The 23069-nt window shown below is 37.1% G+C and overlaps 1 protein-coding gene across 1 annotated transcript in view; it reads right to left on the bottom strand.

Moving 5' to 3' along the window:
• EPSTI1 (epithelial stromal interaction 1 (breast)) overlaps nucleotides 1-23069 on the bottom strand; it is a 109123-nt gene that overhangs the window by 43967 nt on the left and 42087 nt on the right. The window contains exon 7 of the mRNA XM_015559453.1: nucleotides 19794-19867. Within this exon, the coding sequence (XP_015414939.1) occupies nucleotides 19794-19867 (74 nt within the window). The remainder of the gene's footprint in view (nucleotides 1-19793; nucleotides 19868-23069) is intronic.

Genomic DNA, 23069 nt, shown 5'->3' on the forward strand with positions numbered 1-23069 from the left:
GGAATTGTTGACTTTTTCTAAGTGTGAGAAATTTTGTGATTATGTTTTGGTGTGTGTGTGTGTGTTTTTTTTTCCAAGAAGAAAATGTGATTTTTAAAAAAAATTTATTTTGTTTTCCTTATTGATTAAGGTATTACATATGTGTTGTTATCCCCTCATCTGTGCACCGGGCCTCTAGTATTCCATAAGATGTAAAATCTGTTAATGGAGATTCATCAATGAAAAAAATTTTGACCTTTTTGAAAGGACAAAAAATATAGAAAAAGCCACAGAGTGTGGATTGTGTATCTGTGTATCATTTTACTAGCACAGAATTGCAAAAGACAATTCCTATAAGGTTATTTTTGGTGGTTAGAAAAGAACATTAGGGTTTTAGTGTTCAAGAAGGAATAAAAAATTAACTTAGACCTTTAGGAAGTTATGAGTCAGGCACCTGCCACACTCCACACCTCAGGGCTAAGCACCTTTCTCTAGCTGCTCTGTTTATCTGGCAACTTTGCACCACAACTGGGCACATAAAAACATTCTAATAAAAATGTTAAAGCTAAACAGTCGTAATTAGAAAAGCTTCCTCTCTGGGGGGGTGAAGGGCGGAGGGGAGGAAGCCAGTTACAAAGCCTGGTACTTCTGTCTTGTTAGGAGTAGATGGGGCATTTTTATCTTCTTTCATCTCAAGTGTCTCAGAAGTCTGCAGGGTGTGGCCAGGGGATGTAAGGAAGTGAAGTGGGCCGGGAGTGAGGCACAGGAGCTCGGACTCAGTGATAAATAGCAGCTGCCACTCAGGTCAGTGTTGGAGCGACCAGAGAGAGAAGAGAGGATTTTAACAAACTAGAGCATGATCTTCCCTAGAAAGGGGTCATCTGCTACTCAGCTCCAGGCTGTCACTGCCCCATGGGGACACAGCCGGCATTGCCGGATCCTAGTTTTTGTAGGTAGAATAAAAATGCTAACAACTTTTAAAGTGAAATAGGTTGGCAATTAATACAAAAATTTTTGAAACACTGTGGGCCAAGCAAAAAAACAAAAACAAACAAACAAAACACACACACACACACACACACACACACACACACACGCACACACAAACTCTGTAGGTCAAATGTGGCCCCAAAGGCCACCTGTCTGTGAGCAGGTGATTTTATTTCTGCATGTCCAGGCTTGTGCATTTCTTAATTACATATTCTTTATATTCATTTTAAAAAAAGGAAAAGACAAGCAAGGTTGGTTTCTAGTATTGAAGAGATAGTTGCTATACTGGTTTATGTATATCAGCTAATAGCATATTTCATATTGATTTCAATCACTAAAGAATATTATTTCATTTATAGTTTATAACTGAATGAAAATATTTGTGTTAATACATGAAAAGAAATGGTGAGCCCTAACCGGTTTGGCTCAGTGGATAGAGCGTCAGCCTGCGGACTGAAAGGTCCCAGGTTCAATTCCGGCCAGGGGCATGTACCTTGGTTGCAGGCACATCCCCAGTTGGGGGTGTGCAGAAAGCAGCTGATCGATGTTTCTCTCTCATCAGTGTTTCTAACTCTCTATCCCTCTCCCTCCCTTCCTCTCTGTAAAAAATCAATAAAATATATATTTTAAAAAAAATAATAATAATAAAAAAGAAATGGTGGGACACTATGAGATGCAAAAACTCCCAAAATATTTATAAACAAATAAAAATAATAAAATTATTAATGTGAACAATATATAAAGATCTAATAAATTAATTAGAAAAAGATGACCCAATAGAAAAGTGGGCAAAAGGTAGAAACCTAATTCACAGAGGAAGAAGCCCAATTACTAGTAGTAATAAAAACAACAACAATAATAGCTTAGGATGTGTATGGTGTTTATTATGTGTCAAGCCTGTTATAATCACATTATATATATTTACTTCATGACAACCTTGTGAGGGCACTAATATAATGCTCAAAATCATACAATACACATAGTAAATTACATGTCACAGCCAGGATCAGATCTGGGCAGACTGGCTTTTGGTCACTATACTTAATTGCTTCTCATGAGCAATAACCATGTGAAAAGATATTTAACCTCACTAATAATAACTGTGGTGTTTACTAGCATAAGGCTCAGCATATGCCATTCTGGGTTCCAAAGAACAGTACTGTCCAGAACACCAGGAGGAAGACCTGTGAGGGGCTGGCACATGAGAATCATCAGTGGCGCTTCTTAGATATCAATGGACTCCAGACTTGGTCTTTCTAATTCAATGTCTGCAGTAGGATCTGGGAATGTTTCTTAAAAGCACTCCTGGCGATCTTGAGAATTATTATGGTAGTACATATGGATATTTAATATGCATAAGTACCTCAGGTCCACATTGTTCTGATTTATGAATAATTCTTATCATACAACACATTTCAAAACAAAACCTCAGCATGTCTTAGGAATCTTCCGTGTAAGTATGATCAAACAGTACATTCTTCCTTTGCTTCACAAACATGAACTTTGCCACCATGAGGTTTAGGTGAACAATAACCCTTCTTACACTTGCACATGCATTCATGCAGGTAAAAAATAATTCCCTCAGTCTCTGTTTTATATTTTAAAATACATGTTATAGAATAATCTAAATAGGTACTACTTTGCCTATGTCAGTTTCATATACTGGATGTGAACAAAAGACCTTAATTAGCAAGGTGAGAGAAAATGAATAGATACATGAGTTCCATTTAAAAGATCACAAGAATGAGAGATATAAAACAAGACATACATGTGAGGTAGTAACATTGGGAGAGCTAAGTTGTATACTTAATCATCGTACTTTAAATAATTCTTTCCCCCTTGTTTAATTGGACTTCAATGCTTTAATTTTTAATCACAAAAGTAATTCCTAAATATAATTATGGAGTCAGAAAATTGGAATAGGAAAGTGTAAAGAATAAAAAGTAAAAGTTCTACTAACATCCCTCTCTACCTTCCTCCTTTCCCCAGAGGTGAATACCATGACTTGTCAGGTATGTATTCCTCCAGACTGTCTTCCATTAATTGTCAAGAATCTATTAAGAATGATGAATGGTCGTAACCATTTGGCTCAGTGGAGAGAGCGTCAGCCTGCAGACTGAAGGGTCCCAGGTTCGATTCCGGTCAAGGGCATGTACCTTGGTTGCGGGCACATCCCCAATAGGGAATGTGCAGGAGGCAGCTGATCGATGTTTATCTCTCATCAATGTTTCTAACTCTCTATCCCTCTCCCTTCCTCTCTGTAAAAAAATCAATAAAAATATATATTTTTTTAAAAAAAGAATGATGAATGGTGTTTCACTTTGGAACAGGGGCAGAGTAAATAAGGTAAAGCAGAGACTGTTCTCCAAAATGTGTTTTTCAACTTCCTGGACATATAACTGAACTACATTTCTCAGCCTCCCTTGCAATTATATGTGGCCTCCTATCTAAATTCTAGCTAATGAAATGTATAAGCCAGCCCTGAAGTGATACACATCAGTAACTTACACATGATTCTTAAAGCTGTTCCCTCCTTCTGTCTGATGGCAGCTCCTAAAATGAGCTTGGAAGTTACTTGCACTTTAAGTTGCTTATTGCCTGGGGAGGAGAGAAAGCCAGCCGCTGGCTCAAACACTGTTCTTGGACCATCCCACAAGAAAGACATAAACCTCTTGCTTTTTAAGTTACTTAAAATTCAATGTCTTTCTTTTTAAGCCACAGCCTTTTCTACCCTCATAGAATTTTTTCCATAACTGGCATACCATAATTTTTTGGTTCTGCAAAACTGTTTTTTTATTTAACAATATCCTTGAGATTTTCCCACATTATCCTATAAGCTACCTTATTGATTTGGCAGCTGTATAGCATTCTATAATATGGATAAAAATAATATATTTAAAACACTCCTACTAATGGATAGTTATATCTTTTCCAAAAAATATTCTGGTATATACATCTTTGTGCACATGTATGAGTAATTTCCTAGGATATACACCTATAAGTAGAATTGTCTTCTAGTAGATGTACTTATAAATATATGCATATGTTTAAGCTATGCATGACGGTGAGTGCCAAGCTGTTCTATACAAATTTATATTCTCACCAAAAATTAACTGTATGAAAGTACAATTCAGAACCACAGCCTGCCTCCTCTGAGTATTAAACCCATCCTGTCCCACACATTTCTGCTTATCTCAATCACCTCCAAGTGGCCCACCTCACCCATCATCACTGTCTCTCTATTGTGTACCACCTCATACATTTGCCATTCTGTAGTCCACACCCTCATCTACCCTCCCAAATTCTTCCACAGGGACAGCAAACTCTTGATATGAAAAGAGCCAACAATTCTGTATCCCAATCTCATTTCAGAAAGTCTTCCTAAAATACAAAATCACTGTTAGGCAAACTCTAAGATAAAAATTGTTGCAGGCAAGATCTTATGGATGCTAAAATCCATAGAGAAAAGTTTGAGGATAACAGGATATTAGAATAATAATAATAGTCTTAAAGTATCTTCCCCAATTACAAAGTATCAATTACAAAGGGAAAAACAAAAATTTTACAATAGAGAGTGCCTTAACTAAACAAAGTTAACATCACCAGTAATAAGGATATTAACATCACGTACCCTCTGATATGATGCTGAGGACACAGAATCACTTCTTAGTGTTCTGAAATTTTAAACCTCAATCTAATCATGAGAACACATTAGACAAACCCAGATTTGAGGTACATTCTACAAAGTAACTAACCAGAGTGTCAAGGTCACAAAAGATTAGAAGATGAGGAAAAAAATGTCATAAATTGGAGGAGACTGAGTCATGGCCACTACATATATTATGTGCTCCTGAATTGGATCCTGAAATAGGAAAAGAGCTCTGGGGAGAAATTGGTGAAATTCTAATAAAGCCTGTAGTTTGCAATGTTTTACCAATGATAATTTCCTGGTTTTTATAATTGTGCTATGATTACATAAGATAATAGCATTAGGGGAAGCTAGGTGAAAAGTTTACTGGAAAACACTGTACTATTTAGCAACTTTTCTCTAAGCGGAAAATTATTCCAAAAGTAAAAGAGAAAAATCTCCTTAAAATAGTTCCCTAAAAGAAGCTATTTTCTTCTCACACTACACATATTCCTCAGTGCCTACAGGTGAAGCAGACATCCTATTTGCTCCCCATGCTGCTTCTACACCATTACTTGTTCCCCCATCACCTGCAAAAAATGTATGTGCCTGTATCATTCCAGACATCAGTATGCACCATCCTCTTTGCTAGTGTCATCTCCCAACCATCTGGTCAACTACTGTTCCTTTGTTTAAGACCTTCCCCTCTATCTTTACAGTTATCAACAGGGATATGCTCCACCTCCTCCTGCCTCTCAGCCGTAGGCTATTTCCTGATATCCTTATCTTCAATAGCTCTTCACTTCGCCTGAGCCACACTCCTAGAGGTCGCACCATAGACTTTACTGTCTTTAACAAATGTTCTCCCTGCAAAATATAAAGTGACAAATCCTTCTCTTGGACAGAACTTTCTAGCATTCATGTTCATTACACAAACACCTCACCACTACAATTTTCCAAACCATTGTTTCCTCCTCTTTCCCACCTTTCTTTACTCATTGTACAATTTAGATAGTGTAGTCCATTCTCACAATCTTTCCTTTACAAATGCCTTCAATCTCTCCCTCCTTTCTCTCTCTCTATCATATTTTCCTGGAAAAAAAACAAACCAGATAAAGTCAATTGTCTGTCTCCTCTGGGCTTGCCCCAGAGCAAGTGAATCAAACTTGGGGAAAATAATGTAGCAGGAGTTTGGCATGAAAGGTAAGAAGGGGGGTGGAGAAGTAGTGTGGCAAATTGTTTTCACATGAAATTCATGAACTCCAGCTTCACCCAATAATTATATTCTATTTCACTTATGTATTCTATTTAATATCTTATCTGTTCCACCTGACAATGTACTCTCATCTGACAACCCTCTCATACATCAGTGAGAACAACGAAAGCATGGTCTTTTATCTTCCCCAAACCATATATAATTTTATTAACTAATGTCACTCCAATAAATTCAATTGAAAAAAGTAAAAAGAAAAGTCCCTTGATCCCACAACCCATCCAGCTGCTGCCTCATTTAATTGCCCACCTTCTAAGATTACTTAAAACAATAGTTATTTGATAAATGACATCTCTATTTCCATATTTCCTTCTACTTCTGAATCTGTTCTAATAAGGTTCCATCCCCACCATCATACCCAAGTTATTCCTGTCAGGATCACAAATGACATCCTTACAGCTATATCCACTGGTCCTCTTCTCCTATGACCTTTTAGTGGCCATGGAGAATTGACTCATCTCTAATTTTGGAAACACATCTGTCTTGATTTCCATGACACCACACTCTTCATTTATCCTACCTCTCAGTTGTTCTTTCATATCTATCTAAACTCTAATTTGTAGTACTCCTCTGTACTTGGTGCGCCTCTTAAATTCACAACTTCTTTTTTCTTTTTTAAATATTAAAAAAAATTTTCAACTATAGCTAATATACAATATCATATTAGTTTCAGGTATACAGTATAGTGATTAGCCAAGTATACACCTTATGACATGATCACCACAATAAGTATAGCACCCACCTGGCATAATATGTAGGATTTACAATATATTGACTATATTCTCTGTGTTGTACTATATTGACTATATTCCCATTACTATTTTTATAACTGGCAATTTGTACTTATTAATCCCTTTCACCCATTCCCTCAAACTCCCTCCTACCTGGCAACCATCAGTTTGTTCTCTGTATCTATGAGTTTGTTTCTGTTTCATTCATTTATTTTGTTTTGAGATGATACATATAAGCAAAATACTATGATATTTGTCTTTTTCTGTCTTATTTTATTTACTATAATACTTATATTGTCCCAAATGGCAAGCTTTATTCTTTTTATGGCTAAGTAATACTCCATTGTATATATGTACCACATCTTAAGTGGTTTTATTCATTTTCATGGCTTTATATTTACATGCTCAGAATTTCTGAACTTCTACCTCCCACTTACCTACTCACCCAAGCACCAAATTCATATGTACAACTTCCCATTTGCTATCTCCCAGGCATCTCAAATGTAGCATGTTAAAAAGCAAATTTATGATATGTTTCTCTTTTTAAAAGAATAGTTTATTGATTTTGAGAGAGAGAGGAAGAGAGAAGAGAGAAATATCAATGTGAGAGCTTAACATGATTGGCTGCCTCCTGCACACCTTCTACCCATAACCCGGGCATGTACCCTGACTGGGAATGGAACCAGCAACCAGCAACCTTTTGGTGTACGGGAAGATGACCAACCAACTGACAAGGGCAAACCTTTGATATTTTTCTTCCCAAAACTTGATCTTCTAATAGTCCTCATCTCAGCACATGGCACCATTATACATCCAATACATCAAGTCAGAAATTTAGGAGTTATCTATGATTCTTCCTTCTTCCTCATCCTCAAAAATAGTTCTATTTTATTATTAGTTATGGTTTTTTAATCTTTTACTGTGCTTAATTTATGAGTTAAACTTTATTGCTGGTATGTATGTTTAGGAAAAAACATAGTATGTGTGAGGTTGATAGTATCCATAGCTTCAGGCATCCATTGAGGATCTTGGAATATCCCCCATGGATAAGGGGGGGGGGGGCTATGGTGTATGTTGCATGAAAACCATATAACATATAACATATACTATAGTATACTAAAAGTTACATGAATGTGGTCTCTCTCTGATCATCTATACAGCCATTAAGTGATTAATGGGCAGGTAACATAATCAGCATGAATATGCTGGACAAAGGGATGATTCACATCTAAGGCCAAATGAAACAGGATAATACCAAATTTCATCCCGCTACTCAGAATGGTGTGCAATTTAAAATTTACAAATTGTTTATTTCTGAAAATTTGGACCATGGTTCCAAAATTGCAGGAAAGCAAAACTGAAGATAAGGAGAGACTGCTGTATTACTCTTCTCCACATTGACATTGCCCTAATCTGAACTACCACCAACTCTTACCTGACTACTGCAGGGATGTTTTTACAGGCACACCTTAGAGATATTGTGTTTGGCTCCAAACCACCACAATAAAGTGAGTTAGGCAAACTTTTTTGGCTCTCAAGTGCTTATAAAAGTTATGTTTACATTATACTGCAGATTATTAAGAGGGCAATAGCATTATGTATAAAAAATTTTCAGCCAGCTGAGCCGGTATAGTCAGTGGTTGGATGCTGACCGAGGAATCAGGAGGTCATGGTTCAATTCCCAGTCAGGGCACATGCCCAGGTTTTGGGCTTTATAGCCAGTGGTGTCATGTAGGAGGCAGCCCATCAATGATTCTTTCTCATCATTGATGTTTCTATCTCTCTCCCTCTCCGTTCCTCTCTGAAATCAATAAAAATATATTTTTTTAATGTGCAGCCCTTGACCAGTGGCTCAGTTGGTTGGGCCATTGTCTTGTGCACCAAAAGATTATGAGTTTGATTTCTGGTCAGGGCACATACCTAGGTTGTAGGTTAGATCCCTGGTAGGGGTGTGTATAGAAGGCAACTGATGATGTTCCTCTCTCACATCAATGTTTCCTCTCTCTCCCTTTCTCTCTCTCTAAAAATCAATAAAAACATATCCTCAGGTGAGGATTAAAAAATAAAACAAGTGCATACCTGGATTTAAAAAATGCGTTATTCCTAAAAAATGCTAACCATCATCTTCAGCAAGTTGTAATCTTTTTGTTGGTGGAGGGTCTTGCCTGAATGTTGATGAAAACACAATATATGTGAAATGCAATAAAGCAAAGCACAATAAAACAAGCTATGCCTGTACTGGCTCCTCCATTTTCATTTTTGTCTCCTCAAACTTATTCTCAACACAGCAAAATAGAGTAGTCATTTCTTTTAAAAGAATAAAAAGCTTCTGAAGGTTTATCCTTGTGGCTTGCATAAAACCCAGACTCAACCCTGCGCCACAGCCTGAATGATGTCTGACACCTTTCTAACTTGTCAACTTCATGTTTTCTCTTTTCTTTTTCCACTTCAACTCACATATGCCAACTTTCTTTCAGGTTATGAAATATTAGAGGCCCGATGCACAAAATTCGTGCAAGAGTAGGCCTTCCTTCCCCCGGCTGCCGGCACCAGCTTCTCTCTGGTGCCTCTGCCCAGTGCTCCCTTCTTTGATTCTCAGCATGGTTGGTCCCTTCTCATGCTTCTATCTTCAGTTCAAATGCCATTTTCTCCGAGTTAGGACTTCCCTATCATCCTACGGAGATTCTCCCTTTCCGGTCCCATTTGTTCTTGATCTCTACCACTATGCGTCCTCATAAGAATTATTATAGTCTGTTATGCTATGTATTTCTTTGTTAGCTTGTTTATTATCAGAATTTCCACATTTGATCATGGAGCCATGTTTTCTCTACTCACAACACACACCTAGAACCTACTAAGCTAATGCAGTGCTAACCACATGCCAGGTGCTCACTGTTGAATAAATGAAACCATATTTCCTAATCTAACTATTACCAACTCATTTGTGTTTTTGTCAGTGTAAAGAAATAAAAATTGTATTTGTGTTTCTCTGGTAATTGGTGAGGCTGAATATTTTCATTGATTTATATTTATTCTCTCTTAACTGTGTTTTCAAGCCCTTTGCCAAGGTTTCTAGAGTTGTCTTTTTCTTTATTAATTTGTAAAAGTTCTTTGTGAAATTAAGCCTTTGTCTATTACTTTTGAGGCAAATATTTTCTCCTAGTCAATCACTTACTTGTACCCTTGTTCACTGTGATGTCTATTCTAAATTATTCTATAGTCAAATCTGTACTTTTTCTTTATGGCTTCTGAGTTATATATAAGGCTTAGCAAAAAGTTTCTACACATTCTTCATTATATTTGATTGTGTTGACTCAATACAACTTTTCAAATTGTCAGTCCTTTTGAAATGGAGTTGAGCTTTTAACAATAACTTAAATACTAAATTCCCATTTTTGGGGTCTGTTTATAGACTCTTATTTAATAAATCTACTTATTACAATGCCAAGAACACTTTGTTACTATCATATCTTTATACAGTATATATAATCATGTCACTTCAATTTTTCATGTTTAAGTTTGTCTATTTTTGAATATTTTCTCTTTAAAATTGGTTTATCAAATTCCACAAGAAGTCCTGTTTAATTTAAACATTAACAAGAAGGGAAATATCATCCTTGATTTGATCCACCCTTTATAGTAAATAGATGGTATATATTTATTTTCATCTTCTTTTAGGTATTTTATTTTATATGCATCTATGTATTAGAATTATATGCACCTGTCTTATATTGTGGATGGTTATTGCAAATAAAATTTTTCTTTCTATTATATTTCATAATGGACTTTTTGTGGCATATAGGAAAGACAGAAATGTCTGAATATAATTTGAGATTAATTCATTTGAGTTGAATTATTTGTATTAGTTTTAATAATTCTTTAGTTGATCCTTTTGGAATGGTTTTAGAAAGAAAACCAGAGGCACTTTCTTCTTTTCCTTTATTTAGTTCTTTATTTCTTTCTCAGAAATAGAAACTGTCTCTAATTATCTATCTAAAAATCAGGATCAGTAACAGCAAGCACTCATGCTATCCTGTTCCAGACTACACTGGAAAGCTGCCTTCTTTATGATTTCAAACAAAATCTATCACTTTCTTTGAAGGTTTGGTAAAACTCACGGATAAAACCAACTGGTCTAGCATCGTTTTTAGGTAAGGTCAAACTACATTTTCTCTTCCATTTATAGTTTTTATTCTAATCAGACATCAAGTCTAGTTGTATATATTTTTTCAGGAAACAATTTTTGCACCCACATTTCCTAATTAAACAGTTAGAAATGAGCACAGTATTTTTCTCTTCCAGAATTTTGATTATGCTTCCTTTTGTGTCTTTGGAATGCTTCTCTATCCCTTACTCAGATAAATCAAAATTTGTCTCTTCTATCAGAATTTTCAAAACAAACAAAGAAACAAAAAGCTTAGTTTAATTTATAGATCATAAAAATGTTTCTATTCCATCATGTTTTAAAAAATTCATTTATTCCTTCTATTTATTTATTTATTTTATGGTTATAATTCTATTTTAGTAAAGTGCTTGTTCTTTTATTTTCATTTTTACTAAGTACTTTTAAAAACCTACTTTTTATAAATCACTTTATAGCCACAGTCTATCATTTTAGCATGGGATATTTTAAATTTTATATTCTTTTATATTGAAGTAATTTGTAATTTAATTTTTGGTTTCAATTTTTTTACCCTAAAGCTCATTTCAGAAGGTAATTCAAAAAAATAATTTAAGTGGATAGAGTTAAATTTCTTATTGCTTAATATCTAATTTTATTACATTTTTCTTAAGAATGGTGACTTTCTAGGATTTGGGCTTTTTTCTGGGATTTAAAGAGCATCTGAAGACTTAGTTATGGCCAATGGTTGTATGGTAGTTAATTCGGTATTCGTAAGGAATATGCATTTTCACATACTGGTTACAACACTGTAACTGTGTCTACCTAATACTGTGGAGTTACTGTTATTCAAATCACATATTCCTTAAGGAGTTCCTCTTCATTCATTTCAATCTATTTATTTCTATGGAGAATTAGTTAAATAAAAGGGAAATATGGAAAACCCATCTATTATTATAGACTTCAGCAGTTTTGTTTTATATATTTCAAATCTATATTGATAAAGATTTATAATTCACATTATCTTTTGGATTATATATTTTATCTACATAAAATATCCTTTATCCTATTGCTTTTCACCTTGAATTCAATTTTGTCTCATTAATATTGCTACATCTGCCTCCTTTTGTTAGCATTTATGGATATATATTCCATGCCTTTTTTTAGTGTGTTACGTATTATTATTTTTAATCTTTATTATTGAAAGTATTATATATGTCCCCTTTTTTTCCCTTTGACCCCATCTATCCCACCTTCCCCACACTATTATTTGTGTTCATGGGTTATGCATATATATATGCACACAAGTTCTTCAGTTGATCTCTTCCCACCCTCCCACACCAGCCTTCCCTCTGAGGTTCCAGAGTCTGTCCCATGCTTCAATGTCTCTAAATCTATTTTGCTCATCAGTGTATTTTGTCCACATATGAGTGACATCATGTGATACTTGTCTTTCTCTGACTGTCTTATTTCACTTAGCACAGTACTCTCCAGGTCCCTCCATGCTGTCTCAAAGGGTAAGAGATTTTTTTTTTTTTTACTGCTACATAGTATCCTATGGTGTCAATGTACCACAGCTGTTTTTATCCATTCATCTACTGATGAGCACTTGGCCTGCTTCCAGATCTTAGCTATTGTAAATAGCACTGCTATGAACATAGGGCCCATACCTTTATTTTCAACTATTTTGTTTTATAGATAACTCCTATCATAGCTTATAGCTAGATGTTTATTTTCTATGCATATAGTTAGTTTTATTTAATGTAATCTAAGAGCTTTTCTTTTAACAAGAAATCTAGCCTATATGCCTTTTATGTGATTGTTGACTATTGCATATAAAAAGTCCACCCACCTTGTTGCCTTTGTTGTAATGATCAAATTTTCATTTATTGTATTTTTTCTCCTAAAGTCTTTATTTTATATATCCTGTTTATACATATATAATTAAACATAAAAATACTTAATTATATGTGTTTTTTTATATCAATATCTACAATTTACAAGCATTCACTCATGCAAAGAAACAAATATTTACTTCCGATGCTCCTCTCTTCCTTCTGCCTCTTCTAGGACTAAAATCTTCCATGATCTTAATTTTACCTAATCTTGATTCTTAATTTTTTAAAAATATATATATAAAACAATCATATATTTGACCATAAATGTTGCTGTCTTTCTTTTTTTAATCACTATTTTTTATTGTTAATCCTCACTCAAGGATATTTTTTTCTACTGATTTTTGGAGAGAGTGAAAAAGCGGCAAGGAGGGAGAGAGAGAAAAAGAGAGACACATCGATTGGTTGCTTCCTGTGTGCACTCCAACCTGGGCTGGGGATGAAATCTGCAACCCAGGTAGGTGCCCTGGACCTGGAACCATACCCTCCATACTTCAGTGTGCGGGCAGATGCTCCAACCTCTGAGCAACACTAGACAGAACTGTCACAAAAAGTTCAAAATTGTTCTGGTATGTTAGCTCCTCCTCCTTCTCGGATGCATTATTTGTTTGACCAGAGTTCCTTTTGTGGTATTTTTTGTGTGTTTGTTTTTCAGTAAGGATCTTAGAACTCACATCCAACTGATAAACTGGTGATGCAGGTAGCTTGTGTTGGGGGGAGGGGGAAACATATTTCCCCAGGGACAGTATGTTTATCAGGAGCACTTTTAGTGCCCCGGGGCCTTCTTAGTGAATGATCTTGTGTCTACAAGTTCTTAGGCTCTATCCTTGGGGGCAAGGGCCAGAGTCAGCTGATCCCTCTCTCTCACTTCCTCGGCTGGCCTGTTTGAATCCCTTCATACTTGGCTTCACTTTGCCCTCCAAGCACTACGCTAGGTTTCTAACATGGATTATATTGATTAACCTTCTTTTGCACTAGCAACAATTTATAGCCTCACCCCATGCTAAACAAGAGGAAATGAAGGTTCACGGAAGTTAAATAATGTTCTTCAAGTAGTAAGCAGAGAGGTTAAAGTTTGAACCCAGATAGGCAGTCTAATCCCAGATCTGCCCTCCCAAGAGGATAGCACTGATGCCAGGTTCCAGAGATGAGATAATTAAGTGAAATGATTTTGAAATAAACTTTTATCTTTTACCGTTTATTCACTACATACTGAGAAAGACAGAAACAATCCCTGACAGCCAGGCACTCAGAGCTTGGCCCTCGTGCTCTCCTGTTGAAAGTAATTTCATACAATAGCAACATCCAAAGAGGTTACTCTGTGACTGTGATGGGTCATGAGAAAAATAAGACTATTCCATCACATGTCCAAGCAAAAAACAAAAACAAAACATGAACCTTTCTTAACCACAATAGTGACCAAACACCCCAAATTCTGACTAATATGAGTGACAACTGCCTCTGTATTAATTACAGAATTAATTTCACTCATGTCTTCCCCCTCCCTTTAGGTAAAATTGATTAAGATACCAAAAGAGAATTACCCTTGCTTCCTGAGCAAAGCCTTGCTGCCTCAAACCCTCCCTCCACATCACCTGACCCAGGGCCAGCTCTGTCTTATCAGTCATTTCTAATACATCTTTAATACAGTAACTATGACATCTTCTTACTAAGGTGGCCCACGTGTGGCTAAGGCATTGAGAATTCATTTTATGAGAAATGGGAAATAATCGAGGCTTTTAGAGTAGGGTAGGGACATGACCAAAGTTGTGCTTTAGGAAATGAAATCTGACAAAACTTTTAAGACAATCATGAGAAGAGGAGGAGACTCATGGCAATGACAGTTCTGACTCTGTCCCCGTAGTCCAAAGGATGACGAGGACACAGAAGCCACAATGCAAGCGGCATGTGATAAATACCTATGTGAAGGAGGTGGCAGCAGAATGAAAATGAGGTCAGGTGCACTAAGACATCAGTAGGAAGACTGAGAGTGGGTGAAAATTTTGATACGATCTTACCATCAACATGATTTAACATTCAGGAGGCAGAGACTCTCGCAGATCAGATTTCCCATAAAAAGTTTAGTCTTATACTGAGCAAAATAGAAAATTCTTGTATCTCTAAGTTCACTTCATTAGCATAAGATAGTTATGAAAAGCATGACTTTTGATTCACCTTACTTGGATTATAAAATGTGAGGTTGGATTTAAGCCTACCATATGGATAAGGGATCAATTTAGCCCTTAAGTGCCTTTTGGAAGCTCCCATGAAAGGCATTAGAAGTTTGTGAGCATACTAGAAGGCAAACCTGAGGCCTAGTTATGCATATTCAGCAGACCTGTCTAGCTCCTCTGCTCTAAGAAACTAAAATAGATGAAGATGTGCCTCCTAGGAATTAATCACACTATTATTCAAATGGAAATAAAAGAAATGCATGGCTCCAATGGCAGAAAACTTCCCACATTACAATCCACAGGCTCAGTACAAGAGGCACTTGGCCGTTTAGAAATAGGAACTATTTTGAAATGAGCTCGATTCCAAGATTTTTTCAAACTTGGCTTTTAAGAACTGAGCTCCATTCCCCCTAGAAATATTGGAAACTGTACCTAGGAGTAGAGCATAGGCAGGGAAGTCACAAAAACTCATGCATCCTACAAGTAAGTTTAGTTGTGGTTCTAACCCAGTCTTGGATCTGGAAGAGGATTTTGTTCACATATAAGGAAAGTCAGAAAAGCCATGCTTCCTCAGTTTTCCTTTGGCTAGATCAAATTTAGATCTGGGTAGGAAGAAACAGAAGTCAACTTTGCCCAAGTTTTCCTCTCTGCACTGACCTACCCTAAAGTCTTCTCCACAGGTCCCTCATGTGGCTACAGTGCTTATCACCCCACCCTGGGCAGATGTTATTACCTCTCTTCCCTAACCCTTCACATCTCTAGACCAAGATTTGGCTACATTGCTTACTGTCTCTGTGACTTTGAGCAATTTAAATTACCCAATCCTCTACCTGTAAAATAAAGATGATATAGCCCTAGTAGGGCTAATCTAAAAATCGAATGAAAAATATATGTGTTATGCATAGTATACCTGACACTCCACAGGTCTCTAGACCAAAATTTGGCTACATTGCTTACTGTTATGCATAGTATACCTGACACTCCACAGGTCCCTAATGATACAGCAGCAGCTTGTTATTACTTTGGTTATTTAAATTAACTAAGCCGAGCACTTAAAAAAAAACAACAACAACAAAAAAAACCTCACCCAAGGATATGTTTATTGATTTTAGAGAGAGAAAGGGAGAGAGAGGGAAACATCTATCAGTTGCCTCTCACATGCACCCTGACCAGGGATGGAACCCACAACCTGGGTTTGTGCCTTGACCAGGAATCCAACCTACAACCTTTTGGTGTATGGGACAATGCTCCAACTAATTGAGCCACCTGCCCAGGGCAGTACTTTATACTTTCAAAAAAACTATACAAATGTATAACCTATTACATTTAATGATTATTAGATGTGAATTAACATTTTAAATGTTTAAAAGATGCACAATTCTCATGTTTTCAGCAAATCCCTAAGAAAACATTGTTTTTCCTAACACTCACACACAAAATGCATCTGACTACCCCCCACAAGACCCCACTATTGGTTAAATAGGCTCAAAATGCAAACTTTCTCTACATCTATCAAAAAACAATTAAAAGATGACTCTAATCCTCAATATAAATTCCATTTAAAACTTTAAATGCTAAGGTTTTACTTAATGTTTTAAATAACCTAAATCACAATATCCTCCCTTGAGATAAAAAAAAAAAGATCCACAACAAAAGTTTCATTAACTGTTGCTTCAAAACCTCAAATCTAGTAATACTGATAATAGAAAAGGCCATGCTGAAAAGTACCACATTTGACTTTTTATAAGTAGTAAATATATACAGAGAGTAAAAATAATAGTGAAAACTACACCAAGGTTAAATGTCAATTTCTACCCTTCACTTTCATGCTCACGAATCCTAGAACTAACGCTAAATTGTGAAATTTGAGTCTGTCCCAGCCACAGTAGCAGACTTAATGCACCATTAATCTGGTCTGTTCTCAGCTGCCAGTTGAAATTTTCACAGTCATTTGATTTTTAAGGAAAGAAGAGTACTGCAGAAGTACATTCCAGAGGTCTTTTCATAAAAACCATCCTGTGTGCTCCATCTGCACGTGCAATCTGCTGGGGTATTTTCAGCCAGCTTGCCTGGGCAGATTAATGCATACAATTAGAAAGCAACCTCACAGGCATTCAATAAACTGCCTTCATTATTACACTCAGGAGAGTCCCTTTGGATGTCAATAAAAGCCTAGTTTTCTGCCTGTTAGCTAAATAATTGACAACACTAAAAATGATCAGAAGCAAATGAACGAAGTCAGGAACAAGGTGTTAAGAAAGAGCACATTAAGATTCCCATGGCGGTGCCCCAAGATGCCATCATGAGCTTTTTCGCTAGCAACTTGGATTTACAGTCCGCTCAAGTCCATGATCACCCTTCTCTACAGAAAAACAAGGACAACAACAAAAACGTTCCTTGTTTGCTATTTGAACCACATATCACAGCACGCTGAAATGGGAAGGACATGAGGTATTGACTAGTTTGAAAGAATTTCTTACTTGTGTTTCTATTTTATGTTTTTTGGTTTGACAGTTTTATGAGAATCTAATTTTGGGGTAGGAAGGTGGGGGGGAGATGAAGAACAACCTGGTGAAATCTCTGTGCTATAAAAATTCTAACAGCTCTCCTAGACAAATTTTCCCCATAAACTGACTCTAAGAAGGTATTACCAAGACTTCTCATACAGAGTTTCCATCTTTTCTAAGAAATCCCTTTCATATTTTTAGTTATTATAATGGTCATTCCTTTCATGAACTATTGGTCTTTTTAATGTCAAAATAGTTAAAAATACTCTTTAAAAAACTTATAAATATACACTTCTTGTGTTTCTCGATAGGCTTTAAAAATCAATTTGAGATACTTCACATTTTTAGCCAACTTCTCTTTTCCCTGGTTAACTGGGATTCTCACAATAAGCAGAAGAAAGATCAAGAGTGAAATGTGCGTGTAATTGAATTCAGCTCCACTGATGGTTGTGAGGTGGCTGCAGGTATAACATTTTTCTTCAAAGAAAAAGGATGATTGATCTCTGGCATTCAGTAAAGCACAAATTCAAGAAGCTGGAAGCTATGAAAGAAAGGAATTGGGTGACACAATCTCCATGTCCTTTGAAACTATCGCTCATCCTTCACCTTACCATGTTAAAACTCTCTAGGAAAAGGATTCATTCAACTTCCCAGTCCTTACCTACAACCCCACGTTGGTAAGCAGGCCTCCCCTTTTTCTAGTGTAAAACTAGGATGCCACAGGATAAATATATTTGTTCTTATTGTATCTGTAGGCTACAACTCTCATCTATTCTCTACCCATAAATAGAGCTCAATAATAGAACCCTTCATTTATTGCCTCTCTCCTGCCATCTCTCTAAGACAGAGAATTTCTGGTGTTTAGCTTTCTACCAGCTCCCTCACCCCACATGCCTACCTTATTTTAAAACACATTTTTATTGATTTCAGAGATGAAGGGAGGGGGAGAGAGAGATAGAAACATCAATGATGAGAGAGAATCATTGGCTGCCTTCTGCATGCCCCCCACTGAGGATCAAGCTCGCAACCCAGGCATGTGCCCTTGCCCAGAATCGAACCTGGGACCTTTCAGTCTGCAGGCTGATGCTCTATCCACTGATCCAAACCGGCTAAGGCGGCAGTGCCTATTTTAACTTAGAGAAGATAATGTCATTCACTAGTACTTCCACCCAACCCCTTTTCATCCCCCACTCATTTTCTAGCCTGGGTACTAGAGGCCAAGTACCTAACTTGCTTAGGGGCAAAGTGAAGCATCGACAAAGTTCTTTTCCAGTTCCTACCTCTTGAGTCCTAAAGCAAGGAGGAGCTGCTTACTGTAGAGGCAGAATAATTTCAGTGAAATGAGAAAACAAGAACACGCTGTACTTATAAGAGCAGCATGATTTAGGGTGTTATATATGTTTACCCCAACACCAGAATAACCTTAAATTCTGCAAAGGAGGTACAATGATGGGAAGAGAAGAGAGGAGGGAGTCAGAGAGCAATCCATGTAAAAGTGTACTAGGCCAATGACTAGGTCTCATGGGCCAAAAATCTCTGCACAGTCCTGGCAAAATCAAAGTTGTCTGATCCCATTCAACAAGGACCTCTATAAAAAGTTTCAAGTCCCTAAAATATACCGGCACTTTTATGCCCTTTACAGAAGATATTTTATTTAATCCTCACAGATAGGCCTATGTAGGGAGATTATCAAACCTACTTAATTTTTTTTCAAATGAAGCTCAAAGAGGTTTAGTAGTTTTGTCCAGGGTCCTACCTTGGAAACAGCACTAGGACTTTGAACCCAGATCAGCTTGGTTTGACTTCTACCACATTTGGAATTAACCAAAGGAAACATGTTCCTTTGGTTTTATCTATTCTTTTAAGCAGCATGCAGGTAACCTAACTACATAGAGTTAGCACACAAGGTTATCTTTAAAGCCTATATAACAGAGTAGATTATCTACATCATACAGCACAGTAGTTAGTTGTCCTGTACGTGTTAGCTGCTGTTATTCACAAATCACACTGGAAAAAGTACCTTAGTGTATGATCACCAATTGGCAGTTTTGCCAATAATTGCTAATTAATTTCTCAATTCTTGTCTACAAAAATACCCATGTGTAATAGTCCTCAATCCATCAGATAAATGCCTAGTTAGTTTAGATTCTATGTTGGTTCTTTTTTTCAAACACCCGCTTCCTTATGTCAGTGTCTTAGAATTCAATATAATCAGAAGTATCCCAAGTCACCAAAAAATAAAGCCCTCCAAGTTATTTATAATGAAGAATTCCTTAGAGTTAGCAGTAATATTTCTAATCAAATGACTACTAAAAAATACTTTGGTGAGTATAGATATTTCCACCCTTAGGACCTTGCTTACATATGAAGAAGTTCAATTACATAATTAATATAACAGCCAATAATCAAATACCAGATGTTTTGAAAAGTTACCAACTCCTAGCAGAATGAATAATATGGTCATAAAGGTACAAAGCTCTGAAAGCATAAACTTACTATTGCTGATGCTCTCTAAATGCTTCTCTTCTGAGGTTTTCTTGAAGTCTTTTTTTCTCCTCTAGTTTTTCGCTCTGAAATTATAAATATAAAAATGTATTCTATTAGAGAAACTTAAACAGAATCATGGTGTTCACGTTACCTAGTGGCCAAAATCATTAGGCTTTAGCAGCCTCAATAGTCTAATACGGTACTACCAGGGCTTCCAAGATGGCATCCCTCTCACGGCCCATGGGTACTACACTGAAAGCCAGGATAAACCAGTTCTTTCATTGGCTCCCCCTCTTTCAACCTGATTGGTATAATCACACAATCAGTATTTCAAATTTTTATTCCTTAGTTTAAATGACAACAACATTTATATTTTAAACAGTGTTTTTAAAATGTTCTAAGGGAAACATGAAATTTCCACAACAAGTATGTTAAATTAAAATTATAATAAATGGTTAAATAGTTCAGACAACATTTACATATAATAAAACATTCAGAAAAAGATTTTCAGTGAGCCAACCCAACTCCCTTCTGACTTAGAATCAGACACTTAAAGCTGCTGAGAGGCTCAACAGAAAAATGCCATTAAAAAGCCATCAGTTAAATAGAAACGAATTCTCTTTTTATAAACTGGTTGTTTGGTACCTGGCCAGTGTGGCTCACTGGTTCAGCATAAACCTATGAACCAGGAGGCCACTGTTTGATTCCCAATCAGGGCACATGCTGGGTTGCAGGCTTGATCCCCAGTGTCGAGTGTGCAGGAGGCAGCCGATCAATGATTCTCTCTCATCATTGATGTTTCTATCTCTCTCTTCTTACCCTTTATCTCTGATATCAATAAAAAAATTAAACAAAAATAAATAAATAAATAAATAAATAAACCCACTGCCAGCTCCGGAGCCGCCGCTCACAACCACTGCCAGTGCCTGGCGCCGGTCCCAATCGGTAGGCACCATCAGCAGTGTGAGCAGCAGCTGCCAGCCCTGATCATCCCTGAGGGCTTCTCTACTTCCCCCTGCTCCTGAGGGGTGATCGGGGCAGCAGCCGCCACTCACACCTCCTGACGGTGCCAGCCCCGCTCGCAACCACTGTTGGCGTTGGCCCCAGTTGCTTTGTGAGGTCAGCAGGTGTGAGCAGGGCCGGCACCTTCAGCACGTGGGAGCGGCGGTGGAGGGAATGGAGCTGCCAGCAGACAGAGGATGGGGGGCTGCAGCAGGAGGAGCCAGACAGGGGCACAGAAGATGGGCCAAGACCCACCCCTGTGCTACCGCTGCCTCACAACCCACAGTTCCTTTCAAGGTACACAAATTCGTGCACTGGGCCCCTAGTAAATAAATAAAGTGGTTGCTTGGAGAGTCTAGAGACAAAGAACTTTGTATTTGATATTACTGTCACTATGGCTCTGACATTTTTTAATCCAACTTAAATAACTAAGAACTATTGTTTTTGTTTGCTATGACACAACTGTCTTTAAAAAAATATCTTGCCTATGAACAAGTAAAATTCCTAGACAACAAAGTTAATAGGGAGTTGACACAAGTTCTATAACACAGGAGAGACTTGAAGTTTTAAATGAATCCAAGGGAGACGTGAGCAGCTGTGTTTGCTTTAATATAAAGAGTGGGGTTTGCCCAGCAGGAGGACCTGGAAACGGGAATTGATAGAAATCATCACTTCCAAACCCCAATGTCAGTTTGGCTTCACCTTTCAAAGAGGTAGAAATATTCATATTGTTCATTTCCATAAAACTCTTCATTCACGCAGAACAATTTACTAGTCCCATTTTGAAAGGTGAAGTGGATGATTTCAGTTTCAGGAAAAAAAAACACAAAGGAAACTTACCACAGCCAATACAAATCAATTATGATACAAGGCAATTGGATTATTGATGCAACATAGTTCTAGGAAAAAAACTAATAATTATAAAACCGAATAAATACGATCTCAATCTATAAAAAAGTCCTGACTCATGAAACTCAAAGTGGTCAATTGTGATGAACTTCCTACATCCCTGGGTGGGTCGGGGGGGGGGGGGGAAAAGACATCAAGCAAGCAGTAGGTATTGATTAATGATACTTTGAGAATAGTGAAGAAGAACCACAGCATCTAGAGACCAAGGCTGGGTTCCTTTAGCTAAATCAGAAACTTAAAAATTGTTTAATCTCTTCATTAATAGATTATTATTGAATTCATCTCACACACACACAAAAAACAGTAGCTAAATTCCATCCAACAAAGATCTGTCGCCCTGACCGGTTTGGCTCAGTGGATAGAGCGTCGGCCTGCGGACTGAAGGGGCCCAGGTTCAATTCCAGTCAAGGGCATGTACCTTGGTTGCGGGCACATCCCCAGTGAGGGGTGTGCAGGAGGCAGCTGGTCAATGTTTCTCTCTCATCGATGTTTCTGACTCTCTATCCCTCTCCCTTCCTCTCTGTAAAAAATCAATAAAATATATATTTTTTAAAAAAGATCTGTTTACTCCTCAGAAGTTTATAGAAGTATTTTGCAAAATGCCAAAGTATTTGAAAAATTGTATACAATACCTACCAATGTACAGGTACCCAAATACTTGGACCTAATTAGACTGTTTATTTCTTTCAGTTTTATAATGAGTTAAGGAATCACCCAAAAATATTTACACATATATACACAAATGCAGAAATGTAAAATATCTAAGAACATGAGATCCAAAAGAAAAAATTATGGAATCAGCTTTAGGTTCATTATCAATGACGGAGTGACCTTTAGTCATTTAATATCACTGAATCTCAACAAACACTTACCAAATGCCTAATATATCCCTGTACTATGTTAGATGCTGGGAATGCAGATATGAACAGAACAGTGCCTACTCTGAACAATTTCAGAAGTTAGCTGGGGACGTAGACAAGAAAGCAATGATGGCAGTATGTAAAATACATGAGAAGATAGAGGTTTACAAATAATGTAATACAAACACATATAAAAAGCACAGAAGTGGGTCATCGGGAAATGCTTTCAACAGTTCCCAAAACATCCTACTAAGTAGCAGACCCCATGCTGGACTACTATGTAGTTGAATAACACTCGGAATATGCTTTCTAACCTCAGGTTCATGCATGAACTGTGGGTTAGGAGTATGCTCATTTTTACAGAGTGGGCTCATAGCCTTCTTCTGATTCCCCAAGGGACTTATGATCATACTAGAGGCCCGGTCACAACATTTGCGCACTGGGGGGTCCCTCTGCCCGGCTTGCACCTTCTCCCAGTCCTGGGCCCCTCAGGAAATGTCCGACTACCAGCTTA

The sequence above is a fragment of the Myotis davidii genome, unplaced genomic scaffold, assembly GCF_000327345.1.
Source record: "Myotis davidii unplaced genomic scaffold, ASM32734v1 scaffold70, whole genome shotgun sequence".
NCBI lineage: Eukaryota > Metazoa > Chordata > Mammalia > Chiroptera > Vespertilionidae > Myotis > Myotis davidii.